Genomic DNA, 13997 nt, shown 5'->3' on the forward strand with positions numbered 1-13997 from the left:
CCAGAGTCTCCTGTGATCCACTTGTGCCTCGAGCTTTTTTCTTTCCCTTCCCCTTGATCGCACAGGTCAGAATCCATATCCAACAGACAGGGATGTGCAGGCTCAGTGGATGAGCCATGGGAAATGCAGAGTTAGAGAGATACAACTTGACAATAGGCTATCTCTTGTGCTGAAGTGCAATTTTATGCAGAGCCAGTTTTAAGTAGGATTTTCCTGAAGGTGACATCTGCCACAGTTTGGAGGATGCAATCTCTGTATGAGTTCAAGAAGATGGGAGTGATTTCAAAGGATATTTTCGTCTTTTTGATGTAACCACATATAGTCCTGAACAGACAGTTGACGGATGATAATTTCAATCTTTCAGGGGGAAATAAGGCTGTCTGCAAACCTGTCTTTAAGGACTGCAGGCCTAACATTACTGTCAGGGAAATTCCTCCCCAACCCTAAACCTTTGAGTCTGACTCAGTCTGTATCCTGTACATGATAGTTTGAAGTTTACTGATTTTGGTTTGCAGGATCAGAAAATCCACTTTTCCACTGCATCCAAGTGTGGTTCAAAGCAAAAGAAATGCATAATCCAAAACAGCAAATAACTGTTTTATTTTATATATGAAAGACTTCACTGTCATTTTGAGTTTGAAATTTCATTGTACATCACACCTTCGAACATGCATTTTCTATCCGTGTCTATCAAAGTATTACAAAATTAAAATGTTTCTTATTAAAAAGGCATCAAAATATAATTGCATTCCACTACGGCAAAAAAAAGACAATCTCCCTCAAGCTTGTATTTTAAAAGGACACCTGATTACATATGTAAAAAGACACTGTCTGAGGATCTGAATATCTTTTTCTCTCCTTTGCAATCTAGGTTTCTGTCCCAACTGCTCCCTGTATTTGCTGATCTGCTAACAGATTTATAGAGGAGTTTGGAGTCTAACACTCTTTTCCATCCCAACATCTAAGTACATTAATCTTAATGTCATTGGAGGAAAGAAACAACTTTTATTTCTGATTGAATGTGCTGTTTCTCTCTCTCTTGTGAAACAATCTTTTCACTTCTCTTGAGTCAATTCAAAGTTCAGACTTGCTTGTTTTCCCACATCTCTGTAACATCAGAATTCAAAGGCCTCCAGTCATCACTACTTTGCTTTGTGGCTGAAGGTGGAGTTTTCAACCTGGAATTTTAAATATTTTGCTCACCTTCAGCATAGTTTTGCCATGAACTACTTTCTACATTGCGATTAAAAGTTTTTATTAGCTTGCCATGCCTAACATATCAGATATAAGGGAAAGTGTACAAAATACTCTCTACTTCTGTTTGTTTATTTGAAGGTTTTTTTTGGAAGCTGCTCTTTGCTTTCACAATATTGTGGCTTGTAACATTTGGTTCTGTAAAGCAGAGAATGAGTCTTGAAGTCTTTATTCTCAGTCAAAATAGATATTACGAGGACAAAGTATGGCCACGTTTCATTCTCAAATATTGGTTAAAAACACTTTCAAACTATGATACTGGCCTTCTGTGAGCAGTATTCTACCACAATTATGCAGCCTATCATTCAATGAGTTCAGATTCCACTTTAATCAATAAACATTTGCTACTACTTGTACGTTGCAAAGATGCTTTTTTAAAAAACATCGTCTATTCAGTCCAGTTCTTTGCAAGGCACTGGTCGCACATTTGTCCTTTATTCTCATCCAATGTGTGATGAAACTCAGAACCATTTGGTTTGAGCTTCACTCCAATTCAGAATACATTTCTTCAATCCTTGCATGCATTTTTCCAGCTTCAAAGCGGACCTTTTGCTTAATTTGCACTCTAGTTTCCTCGAGTTTTGAATAATTTTTAGCAGCAGTTTCATTATGGCTCATGACACTTTTCTCCTTGTTGTAGGAGAGCATTTGGAATAAGGATTGTTGTCAGACAACAGCGAGCAGACAGTCCTATACACCAATGACATCCCCAGTATTCTCTAGCATTTCTGTTGCAAGACTATTTTCTTCCTTGCTCATATGTAATAGATGACTCTTTTTGCAATTATTGTATTTTCCTTGACACTGAAGCAATTAATTAGAGGTACTTAAAGGTTGTATATTATTGTACAACACTGTACTCAACATGTTGGTTTAAAATGCAGAAATATAGATTGTGTTGTTAGAGGAGAAAAGCAATGTCTTTAATCCAATACACTTTAACTTGGTACCAATATGAATTGTTGCTGATTCCTCCCACCCAGTGAAATTCTTCTATTGAGCAGTATTTTCCCCGACAGCTCAACATGCAATCTTATCATTGCCCACGTTCACAAGAGCAGAGTTTGGTAGAGAAACTTTGCCTTCTGTCCTCAGATGCTGTCAGCTAGCTGAGTTAACATTTCAAAGTCTGCAACCCTTGAGAACTGCAAGCTTATTTCAACTGGGCAGAAAAAAAACACCCATCTTGTCTTATCGATTTTCTCATACAAACAGCATTAGTATCCTATAAGTGAATGCCTTTAGGTTTGGCTTTTTTTTTTGCTGGGGGTGCTCAACTTAACATGAATATAAAGGCTTTGTATTTCACTTAAACATTCATTGGCAAAAGGTTTCTCAGTCAAACTTCTACCAACAGTACCACAGGAATAATAGTTGGTAGGCCCAAATCTAAATTAAACTTTTAAAAAAGTAAACTCGTATTTAGAAATAGTTGATGCATTAGTGCAGTTCAGACAACATAACCATGTTAAAACAAAACGCCGATCTCAGCACGTTGCATCCAACAGGTCCACTGCTAATAAGTTAAGTGAAGACGACACACCGGAGGCACGTGGCAGTAATGAGTCAATGTGCTGCACCACAGGCATAGAGTCACTACGTACTGATTTGTAAATCCTTGGCCGGCCTTTCCGTGAGGAGCTCCAAATAGGTGTGGCATGTATCGAGCGGAGGTAATAAAAGTGATACTATTAACTAAAGCAACCTGCACAAGAGAATTGGCAGAGGGCGAGACCACAGGCCCATACCATCCTACTCAAAATGGCAGATTCTCAGGAGAAGGTTTTATTTATTTTGGAAAAACTGTTTCCCACTCCTATTGAAATTAAACGTCAAACGTTCTTGATGCGAGTGTATGTGAAGACAAAGATTTGAAAATTATCAAAGCGAGATGTAGTGCTACAGTCATTTTTTAGAAAACGTTAGAAGGAAATCTGGCTGAGGAGTAGGCAACTCTGATTGTGAAACCTGGACCGATCCCAAACTTCTACAGCTATAGACTACCATCTGCATCTTACACCTGATGCACTTCAGGCCCCTTATCCAATGTTTTCCTTAAGTCCAGAATTAATGCTGAACAGTCAGCAGTCATGGATTGCACCATCTGTGTTTCATTTTTACGTACTGGGAGTAGTGGCACATGCTACACAATGTCACCATCCTCCTCTCGTTCCTTAGCAGTATGCAGCTTAGTGCCCATAGTGATAGCCTGCTTGGAGAGTTGCTCCACGTGAAGGTGAGAGCTGCAGGACGACTGGGATTCGCAACATTGGGAGGCACCAACACTGCCCATCAGCCCCATTTCCTCATGGTAAGGGTCCTCATCCAGCTGGCACACGCACACCTCAATGCCAGAGTCTCCTGTGATCCGCCTGTGCCTCGAGCTTTCTTCCTTCCCTTCCCCTTGATCGCACAGGTCAGAATCCGTTTCCAACATTTTAAAATCAGAAGTCGAGAGTGCAGCAGATTCCTCATCTTGGACAATGTCACCATTTTCTCTGTCAGCTGGAGAAGTGGGTGATGCGTCTGTGGGGTCATCAGACATCTGATGGTCATTCTCCTGTTCATGAGTGGAGGAGCTAGACTCTGCTTCTTGTGTTGCTGTCTCTGCCACAAGTGAGTTTACAGACTCCTGTAAAACAGGCTGGCTCTCGACAACCACATTTTCTTGGTTAGAGGTCTGTGCATGCTGCTGCTGTAGTTCAGTATAGGGAGGTGGGGGTGTTGGAGGGTGCCCTGCCACCTCCTCATAGTCTGGGAGCTTACAGTTTGTCCAGAACCCTAGCAGGAGGGGTGGAAAAAACAAACAGTGAATGGAATATGAATGACAAGATGCACGTGCAATCTACCACAGTGAGAGCTCTGAATCATGTCAGTGCTGATCAGCACGAAGCAGGAAAGTAGTGCTAAGGTTCATACCTAATATCAGCTCCAAATGCTTGTAAAATAGATTTGGCACCAAAAGGGAACACAGTCATGAACAATTTCCACAACAATCCGGAAATATACATTTTATTAAAACGGGGAATGGAACAAGAGAAAGGAGGTGCACCCAAGGCATAAGTATGCGTTTACTTTTAAGTTGACCTGTTGTATGACCAACTTTGCCAGAATGAAGGAACTAAATCTGAATCTCAGGAAGAGAATGAGGAGCTACATTTTATTATCTGTTCTACATGACTGACACATGAACAGCAAACAAAAGTTATTGATGAGCTGTATACGTTCACCATGTGGACATGGAGAAGGATGTTCTCCATACCTTACAGACAGAATGGCAAGTGAAGTAGTGCTGGAAAGTTCTGGAGAATGGAAGCAATTAGTACATATATTTTGGTCATATTCAAGTAGAAAAATGTCAGTGAGAAGCAGAGGAGAAAATGAACCGAATGCAATACAGCTGCATGCAAAGGGGAAGGGCAGAGGAGAGCAATGGCAGTCAACGTTCTGGAAGGTTGACAATAAATATTTACAAGATTTTCTGGTCCACAGAATAAATTGAAGATTTAGTTACTGCCAATTCCCCCTTGCAAAGATCTCACGTACAAGGTCTACTCACTTAAATCCAGTGGCTGTGTTGTGTAGGTACTAGCGCCCTGGTAGGCCATCAAGCTGATTTCCCGCTGACGTTGCTCCTGCTGCAGTCGCAGTTTTACACGCCGGTGTCGATATGCACAGCAACAACTAAGCATAATAATGATAGTCCAGACCAGCCAGAACCCTGCCACGGTCAAGCAAAACGAAGAGGTACTCAGAATTGCATTATACTTGGGTGAGCCAATACAATGCAGGCAAAATGTATCTTTGCAAGTCCTTTAATGTATGAGGCTCAAATCATTCATTTTCATTTCACACCTTGCAACTAGAGCCAATTAAATTAATCAAACACATGATGCCATCTAAAAACAAATTAATACTTCTGTCATCTGAGCAGAGGCTGCAGGACACAGAATCAGCTTATTTCAAATAATCTGTTGGAGCAGCTCACCCAGAGACGATAGCACTGGCAGTTTGAGGGCAGGTGAGTGTTGCCAAATGGGTTTCACTGCTATTGGGATGTTGGAAGTGGGAAAGTAAGGCTTCAGGTATTGTCTTAGTTGGATGTCAAAGATTCTATAGCATTGTCCAAAGAACAGCAGAAAGCTCTTGGTGCCTTGGCCAGCATTGTCCCTGCAATCAAAACATCAAGAACTGGAGAACTCCTGGCTCTTCTCTGGAAAATGTGATATTATTTTAAAAGACTTGCAATAAGCTCTGGATCGTACAGATGGTGCTTGTTCTAATACACTGTTCTCAGGGATTCTTGTATTGGATAGCAAGTAGTTCAATACTTGGACCAGATTTTCAAATTTCAGATGGCCTATCATCCAGCTTCTCGATGTCTGCACTAGTGTATCCTCTTCTGCAAGTGGGTAACATGGAGAACAGCCAGCCTACATAGGATATTTGGGTCCAGCAACAGTACTGAGAGAGACTGCAAACAGATGCTAATTGTGACAAATGGAGCTGAGTGAATCTGCCACATCATTCACAAGTCCTATTCTAGGCCACAAGGAAACTTCCACCTGTGCCAAAGACTTTGAGAAATGCAATCCCAAAATCGGTTTCTGTTCGCATATTAAAAACTTACACCACAATTCATAATAGTAGGTGCAGCACTCCGTCTCCCCACAGCAGTATCCTGTCTCACACCAGTAAGGCTCGTTGTTCACTCCAAAACATAATTCTTTAGCCTGGAAAGATGAGAAAGAGTAAGAACAGCCACACGTACATCACACACGAGAAAAGGAAGTAAAAATGTGAAAAATGGTTGCCAATAAAGAGATGTTACCCTGGACATGCAGGCTCATTTTAAAAGCTCAAGCCCATACCTTGATTATATACTCAGCAGAATTTTAAAAAGAATTGAATCCAAAGGAAATATGCCTTACACCTTTAACGAGTGGGAGGAACAAAAATTCCAAAAAGTTAATAATCAGTAATTTCAGGACGACAAAGGAATGGTTGAAACTTGCAGACACAAAACACTAGCATTTAAAAGTTCCATATGCCATCATTGTGACATCCCAATGGAAGTAGCCATTCAAGCACGTTATAACCTAGACATTAGTGGTTACTTTCATGTGAAGTGACAGGAAATAAAATTGTCAGCATTCTCACTAGAGTGCATCAAGGTACTCTTTGATGCCTCATGAACAGCAATCCTACATGTCTCGACACCATCCTCCACTCGTGAGATTTACAGCCTTGCCATCTTGCCTGACCACACCCACCCCCCCATCCTCATTTATCTCCACTTCCCATTGCCCTCAGCCGTCACTGCTCATTTCTCTTCCAACTGTACTGAGTTATAGATCTGGCCTGGTTTCCACAATACACTGTTGTACTTTTTAAAACTCCTATTCTCTAACCTTGAGCCCTCTGTTTGCCACAGCACTTCTGTAGTTGTTGATCACCTCAACAAACCCCCTTTAGCACTAACTCACTCCTCAAAACTTGGTAATTCCCATGGTAGCCCATGTCCTCATTCTGTGATAACCATGGGCACAGACTGCAGTATATAAACAAATTGTGGAGTGGATGAAGTACAATCTTCTGCCCAATTGCCTCCTGCTTCATTCTCTCAGTAAACCTGGTTTTCCCTGTACACTGACCTCCAACAGTGAGCTACTTGTCACCAAGAGGGAGACTACGGTTATTTGCTTCTGCCACATCTCTCCCTTCCTCAAATAGTCTTGAACTCTGATCTAACTCTAGTTTCAATCCTACATGCTCTCATACCCCTTGAACTCAGCTTCCCATGCAACCCATTTCTTCTCTTCTACAAAATCAACCACCCAATATCTTTTGCCGATTTCCATTTCAGTTAATATTGGAAACCATTCTCTCATTTGTCTTCACTTTCCATCATAGATCCTCTGTCTTTGTAAACTATTACCACATCTATAACCATTAATAAAGCTTGATAGCATTTCTCTAGCATTTTGCTTTAATTATTTTGCATTCTATTAACGCTGACTTTGCAAACCCTGAACTTTGCTGTTACAAATCAATCCACTACTTCCTCAACCTTCCACAGCTTTGCTTCACTTTATCTTCCACTTGATCTGTGCTATTTTCACTGAATGCTTTGCTGGCTGCCGTCCCAGATTCCACCCTCGATAAATTCAAGCGCATCCAACACTCACTGCGTCTCTTCTAATTTGTACTAATTCATGTTCACACAGTGCCTTGCTGAATTACATTAATTTCTGGGCTGTTGACTTTAAACCCCAAGCCCTTCACTCAACCACCACTGGGTCTATACAGAACAACCTCGATTATCCAAATGAGAAGGACACTTAGTATTTTGTTCAGATAATGGACTGCGTTTTTGTGGGACCTTGCGATTGGATAATTGATGTTCAGATCATCGATCTTGCCCTGCAATTGCCTGCTTTAACGTCAAATTTTCTCTCAACCTGCACCATCTAATATCTTGGATCTTGAGACATTTTCCTGCCCAGAGAAAAGCTGCTCTTTAAAGCCTCAGCCTTTTGTTTCAACTACTGCATGGCAGTCAGCTGGTCGGTTTTGTCAACAAGAAAAATGTCTATTTGAAGAAACAAGGCTTCAAAAGATCCCACTTGGTGTTTTCACTCACTCACCTCGTTATTTTTCAACTTACTCTGTGCAAAATTGACATAACTGGCGCAAACGTTTGTGTAAATTTAATGCGCAAATCATATGTTAGAAGTAGTTGCAGGAAGCTTTTCTGCAAATACAATATGACACGAGCAGCATTCGTCAATCGCCGTTTGCTGTCTGTCAATTGCAGGCAAGTTGAACGAGGTCCTTTGGACACAGGTACACCAACAAGAACTTTATCAACTTTAAAAGTATATTTGAGAGCTACAAAACTGACTGCTGTACCAGAATATAACCATGAAATGGATCTGCATAAAGCTTTGAATACATTCAGGTCATTAAACATTGGAGGAGGTACATGAGGTGGAGTGACGACTGTAATGTTCAAACAGCACCTGATTAACACCATGAAATACTGAAAGGAAAAAAAGTTTTCAGATTACAACTGCACAGCACAAAATGGATCCCACTACATTGTTACTCATCTCAAGGTTATTTTGAAGTCATGATTCCCAAACTATTGATCACAATATGTGAATGAAAAGAATCGATAAAGCCTCAAGTTTCTGATGTTTATTGAGTAACTTGCTTGACTGTACATGAATCCAACAGGGATCAAAGGTGAATATATCCATTTCTCCAGGTGGCAAAGATTCTGCTTTTTTTTTAAAAGAAAGGTGAAGGAAAATTTCTGCATTTAATGCACTGGACTATATTTTAAAATACTGTTGTTCAGGGGAGTATTTTGACAATTATACACAACAGCAGTCCTCTGTATCTAATTTAAACATCCTTGTTTTATTTTATTAAGCAGCAATCTACTTGTAGATTGTCAGAGAGCAAAAGGTCTGTATTATTGGACCTGGAGCACTTCCATTGTGGTTGGGCTCAGCAATTTGCCTTGTTCAAAGTCAGAAATTTGACTAAAGTGAGCCATGGCAAGTTCATGGCAGTAATATGAGCTCTAGGGTCTGCTGATGTTCGCTAGTCATTAGAACCACGATTAAATTACCACCATCCAATGCTATTTTTAACTTGTCTGATCTCAGGAAGGTGGATTACTGGCTGCAATATCATCCCACTGTTTACTCATTTGCTTTCCTCTTTTTCTCTTCAATTTGCTACCATGCTCTCCTATGGAAACCACACACTGCAGCCATGAATCGGCATCTGGTACCTTACGAAAGGGAGCAGAAGCACAATATCTTGACAAAAGGATGCATCAGAACAAAGCCAGAAACCCATACAAAGGCATTTCCAGCATAGCTAGCTCAGTAGGAAGTTGGAATAAGACCTCTGATGGGCTTCTTTACCCCCCATCCAAGAATGCCAAGATCAGTCCAATCCCTCCGCTAACATCCACGTTTCGATCATGTAAGAAATAGGAGCAGGAGTAGGTCACTCTGAGCCAGCAGCTCTATTTCAAAAGATCATGACTGAATTTCTAGCTGATCTCCCATCCCTTGCTTTCCTTAGATTTATCAGGCTCGAGTAGAGAATACATTCACTGACTGGACAATCACCCATCGTAGGAATTCCAGAGATCCAAATCCTCTGAAATTAAGAAATTCTCATCCAAGTCCAAGATGGCTGATGTTTTAAGTATCAGATTGTGATATCTACAACCAAGAGAAACACGTTCTCAGCATCACTCCTAAGGCTTCCTCAGCACTGAAACGTACGACACTATCTTCTCTCATTCTTTTAGATTCCAGAGAATATAAAGTCTATTCTGCTCCTTTTGTCTCAGCAGTCTCGGAGGGTCAAAGGATGATTCGCTACCACTTGGGTTTGATTATGCATTGGACTTACCAGCCATATCAAATTCAATCTGCAACCTCCACCACTTAAAAACAGTGGTTACCAGAGCAGACCAGATTTTGGGGCTAGTAATTCTAACTCCCCAAAGCTTATCCACCATCTTTCTAATTTTCGTGAAATACTCTTAAATGTCCTTGAGTGAAGCTCCAGCAATACTGAAGAAGATGAACATCATGAAAAATAACACCACTGGCTGCATGAGCACTCCAACTATGACCTTCAATATTCACTTCTGCCACCACTGTTGCACTGGATCTGCAGTGTACACTATCCACATCAAACTATAAGACTTGTTCAGCAGCAACCACAACCGGCACTCTCCATCCACTGTGTAGGAAAGAAAAAGGCAGTACGTGCCGGGGAACACCAAAACCTTTACACGTTCACACAATCCCAACACGACACTGAATTCAAGTGGCAAAGACTTTTACTTTACACAGATGTAGAAATTATATTAAAAACTGAGAATTTTATAAATGTGACTCGGCTGCAATAGTCCATGACATTCATTACAAATTAGAACATGGTGTGTGAGAAAATCTTTGATGGGAAGCCTAAATCACAGGTCAAACATCTGAAAGTGGACATTGGGTGTGGACAACACAGAAGCAATTGCTCATGTACATGAATTACAGAAACCTGCAGGAGTTAGTAAGCTGTGCAATTCAATTACGCAAAAGTGGAAATGTACTTCAAATGAGTTTGGCTCCCAGCCCAGCATGTGTTCACTGTTCTGACACCATGGAAGTTTACAGAAATGCTGAAGTTAAAAATCCACCTTGTCCGCAGGGCAACTTTATACCATTACATGCAGGATGTACTGAGTAGGAACAGGGCTCATTTGGGGCACGCTTTAATTTAAGGTTAAGGAAATGTCAAACTTCAAAATCCTCTGAGGAAGAAACTGTTTTTCAAACAGACTATTTGCTTTCTAAACTCAAACAAAAATGGAAGCTGGAAAAAAAGTCATTTGCAACTTAGCTTTCAAAGATAGTTGTATCACTAAAATGACAAAATCACATCACACTACAAGTAACATAAAATAATAGAACTGAGTGATGTTTGTGACAAATTTAATTTTATACATCCAAGACAGCACAAAGGAGGCCTTTCAGCCGACTTTACCAGCTCTCTACTTGAAACAGCGATCTAATTATTTCCTTCTCCAGTATATATTCTTTGTCTCTCCTTTGGAAAGAAGTGGGATTCCAGATCACAAAATTACTTTGTAAATGGATCCTCCAAATCTGACTGCTGGTCCTTTCACTAATTGTCTTCAATCTGTGTCCTCTGGTTACTGATCCTCTTGCCAGTGGAAACAGTTTCTCGCTATTCACCCTCAGTAAAGTCCCCACATGTAGTACCTCACATCTCCCTTTAACCTTTTCTCAGAGATAACAATCCTGGATGTTCGTGTTTCCCCACAAACTGCAAGATATGGCAGTAGTGCGGTGTCAAGAATTGACCACAATAGTTCTGACCGAAGTCAAAACTACCTCGTAAAGGTTTACCACAACTTTCTAGCTTTCGTACGTTGCAAACAGAAAACTGTTTTGTATTTGCAAAGCAGTGCTTTAGTATCAGTCAACCTGGGTCTCCTGGGCTTAGATATTTTGTAAGATTCACTGGTTTAAAAACAAAACTTGTTTGCTTTTGTACTCTGCTGCAATTACTAAAAGCTGAAAATGTGTTGCTGGAAAAGCGCAGCAGGTCAGGCAGCATCCAAGGAACAGGAAATTCGACGTTTCGGGCATAAGCCCTTCTTCAGGAATGAAGGGCTTATGTCTGAAATGACAAATTTCCTATTCCTTGGATGCTGCCTGACCTGCTGCACTTTTCGAGCAACACATTTTCAGCTGTGATCTCCAGCATCTGCAGACCTCACTTTCTCCTGCAATTAATAAAACCCAGGAACTTGTTACAGCCTCATGAATTAGTGGCCCAAACCTTAAAAGGACGGTGATCCACGTTTGGTTCTTTCTGGCCTCTCGCCTGTCCCTGACTTTTAAGTGTTCCACAACTGGCAGAAAAGCTTGTATCCCTCTTAGATTTCGCCAAAATGTTCTATTCTTTAAACTCACTCTCAAAGATCTTTCTCTTTGGCCCAGCTTCTTTTGCCATTTATTTCCGAGGTCACCTTACATGGCTTAATAGTGCTTTTTTGAGTCAACGTTTCAACTCCGGAGTCTAGGGCTATTTTACCTGCAGCATTGGAGGCTGTGGGGTGACCTTAGAGGTTTATAAAATCATGAGGGGTATGGGTAAGATGAATAGCCAAGGTCTTTTCCCTAGGGTGGGAGTCCAAAAGTAGACAGCATAGGTTTAAAGTGAAAGGGGAAAGTTTAAAGAGGCGACCTTTTCACGCAGAGGGTGGTGTGGGCTATGAGAGGAAATGATGCAGATTGAGACAATTGTAACATTTCAAAGGCATCTGGCTGGGTACATGAATAGGAAGGGCTTAGAGGGAAAAAGCTGGCAAATGGGACCAGATTAATTGAGGATATTTGGTGGCATGGATGGGTTGGCCCAAAGGGTGATTTTTTTTTATGCTGTACTGCTGTATGACTTCTGTGAAGTCCTTGGAATCAGAATGTAATAAATAGCAGGAGAAGGCTATTCACTCCTCAAGCCTGCCCCCACCATTCTCTCAGTCCATGACTCTGGCTGATCTGATCAGGCCTCAGCCTTTGTGTCAACTCCTCATTGCTCTCAACCTACCTACATTTCAAAAACCTGCCTATCTCTCTCTTTAAAGGAGAAAGTGAGGACTGCAGATGCTGGAGATCAGAGCTGAAAATGTGTTGCTGGAAAAGCGCAGCTTTTCTATCTCTTTTAGTACTTTAAGCTTCCACAGGAAGGGGGGGGGGGGAAGAGGAGAAAATCACAGACTTATCCTTTCAGGGAAGGAAACATTCTCTCTCCCCTCGGCTTTAAATCAGTGTCCCCCTGACTCTCAGTATGTCAGCGAGTCCCTCAACAGTGGGAACATCATCTCAACATCCACCCTTCAGAGGCACGTATATTTCAGAACGTTTGACTGGGCTGAAAGGTGCTATAGAAATGCAAGTGGTAATTGCAGCACCCACAGTTTTGCAAGTGTCAACTTTCAGCTCGCGTTTTTAAAAATCAACTTTGTGGCATCCATCTGGAGAGTGGGTTAATTGCTGCTGTTAATCCCCCCCTCAAACAACACAGGACCCAGAAGGGGGCAAACTTTGGACAAAGGGGAAGGATCAGGAGATGTCGACAGCCTTGATCGTTCTCTTTCTTCCTCCCCTCCCCATCCTCCTCCTTTACCAGTCGCGGCCTAGCGCCATGGCCGAAGCCTCGGACTTTCTTGGAGCGAGATGGCCGGCACTTCTCCCCCCTCCCCCCCCCGGGTCGCAGGCCATACCTCGGCTTGCAGCTCCATCCGCGACGGCCCGACGGGAAAAGCCGGGGAGATGAAGAGGAGGAAACCGACGATCATCTTCGCCATGTTCCGAAGCCGCCGCCGCCGCCGCCGGTGCTCATTGAGATTCCGTTCAAATTTCCGCCCGAGCCTTCCACCGCACCGCCGGCCATGGGCCCGCCCAAAGGTGGCTGGCACGGCCCGCTACCCGCGTCCCATTGGATCATGGCGCTGTCAGTCAGGACAGCCTCCGCCCTGATAGGTCGGTGCATTCCCCAACTTGCCAACCGATTGGTGCCTCCACTGTCAATTTGGTACAGCGCCTACGCCGGTATGTCCGCATGTTCCACATTCCGTCTGACCATTGGTTGTTGTCGCTGTCAATCAGGAATTGTTTGCCAGACTATTGGTTCGGATGACAGTCCATCAATGTAGTGCACCCGCGTTGGGCGGCGGGCATCCAATCCACCATTCTATTGGTCTAGGTGGTTGTCCATCATTGACATCAACACCTCATCGGACAATACCATCGACATATCGGACACCGATTGGTCTATATTGCTGTCACTGAAAGTTGCCCCCGCCTTCACAGAGCGTTCCCGGTCCTGGTTGGCTAATTCCCAGGGTGTGTGGTGCCCAATTGGTCTAATTTCATGCCAATCATTCGGCGGTTGTTCCCACACCTGGGCTTGAGGTGTCCGGCAATTTAACGGCTCCGGTTCGGGTGAAGTTTGAAAATAAACTTCAATGTAACCTTCTCTCAACATTGAATTCCAACAAAAGGATGGATCAGGAGACCTGCAAAAGTCAGTTAAAGGTCACCTGGCACTGTTTTGAAGAAGTGCTTTGAAATAACTTCACAGAGGCTGGTGCCCCATCACCAAGTCACCATTATTTACACTTC

At 42.3% G+C, this 13997-nt stretch overlaps 1 protein-coding gene across 1 annotated transcript; it reads right to left on the reverse strand.

Annotated features, from left to right (window-relative positions):
- Positions 1-576: 576 nt before the first annotated feature.
- Positions 577-13274, reverse strand: LOC132836947 (WW domain-binding protein 1-like). Its single transcript, XM_060856533.1, has 4 exons — positions 13097-13274; positions 5885-5987; positions 4814-4975; positions 577-4035 (listed from the first exon to the last, which is right to left on the reverse strand). The coding sequence occupies exons 1-4, from the start codon at positions 13178-13180 to the stop codon at positions 3398-3400; spliced, it is 987 nt and encodes a 328-aa protein (XP_060712516.1). The 5' UTR covers positions 13181-13274; the 3' UTR covers positions 577-3397.
- Positions 13275-13997: the final 723 nt, after the last annotated feature.

This window comes from Hemiscyllium ocellatum, chromosome 48 (genome assembly GCF_020745735.1).
Source record: "Hemiscyllium ocellatum isolate sHemOce1 chromosome 48, sHemOce1.pat.X.cur, whole genome shotgun sequence".
NCBI lineage: Eukaryota > Metazoa > Chordata > Chondrichthyes > Orectolobiformes > Hemiscylliidae > Hemiscyllium > Hemiscyllium ocellatum.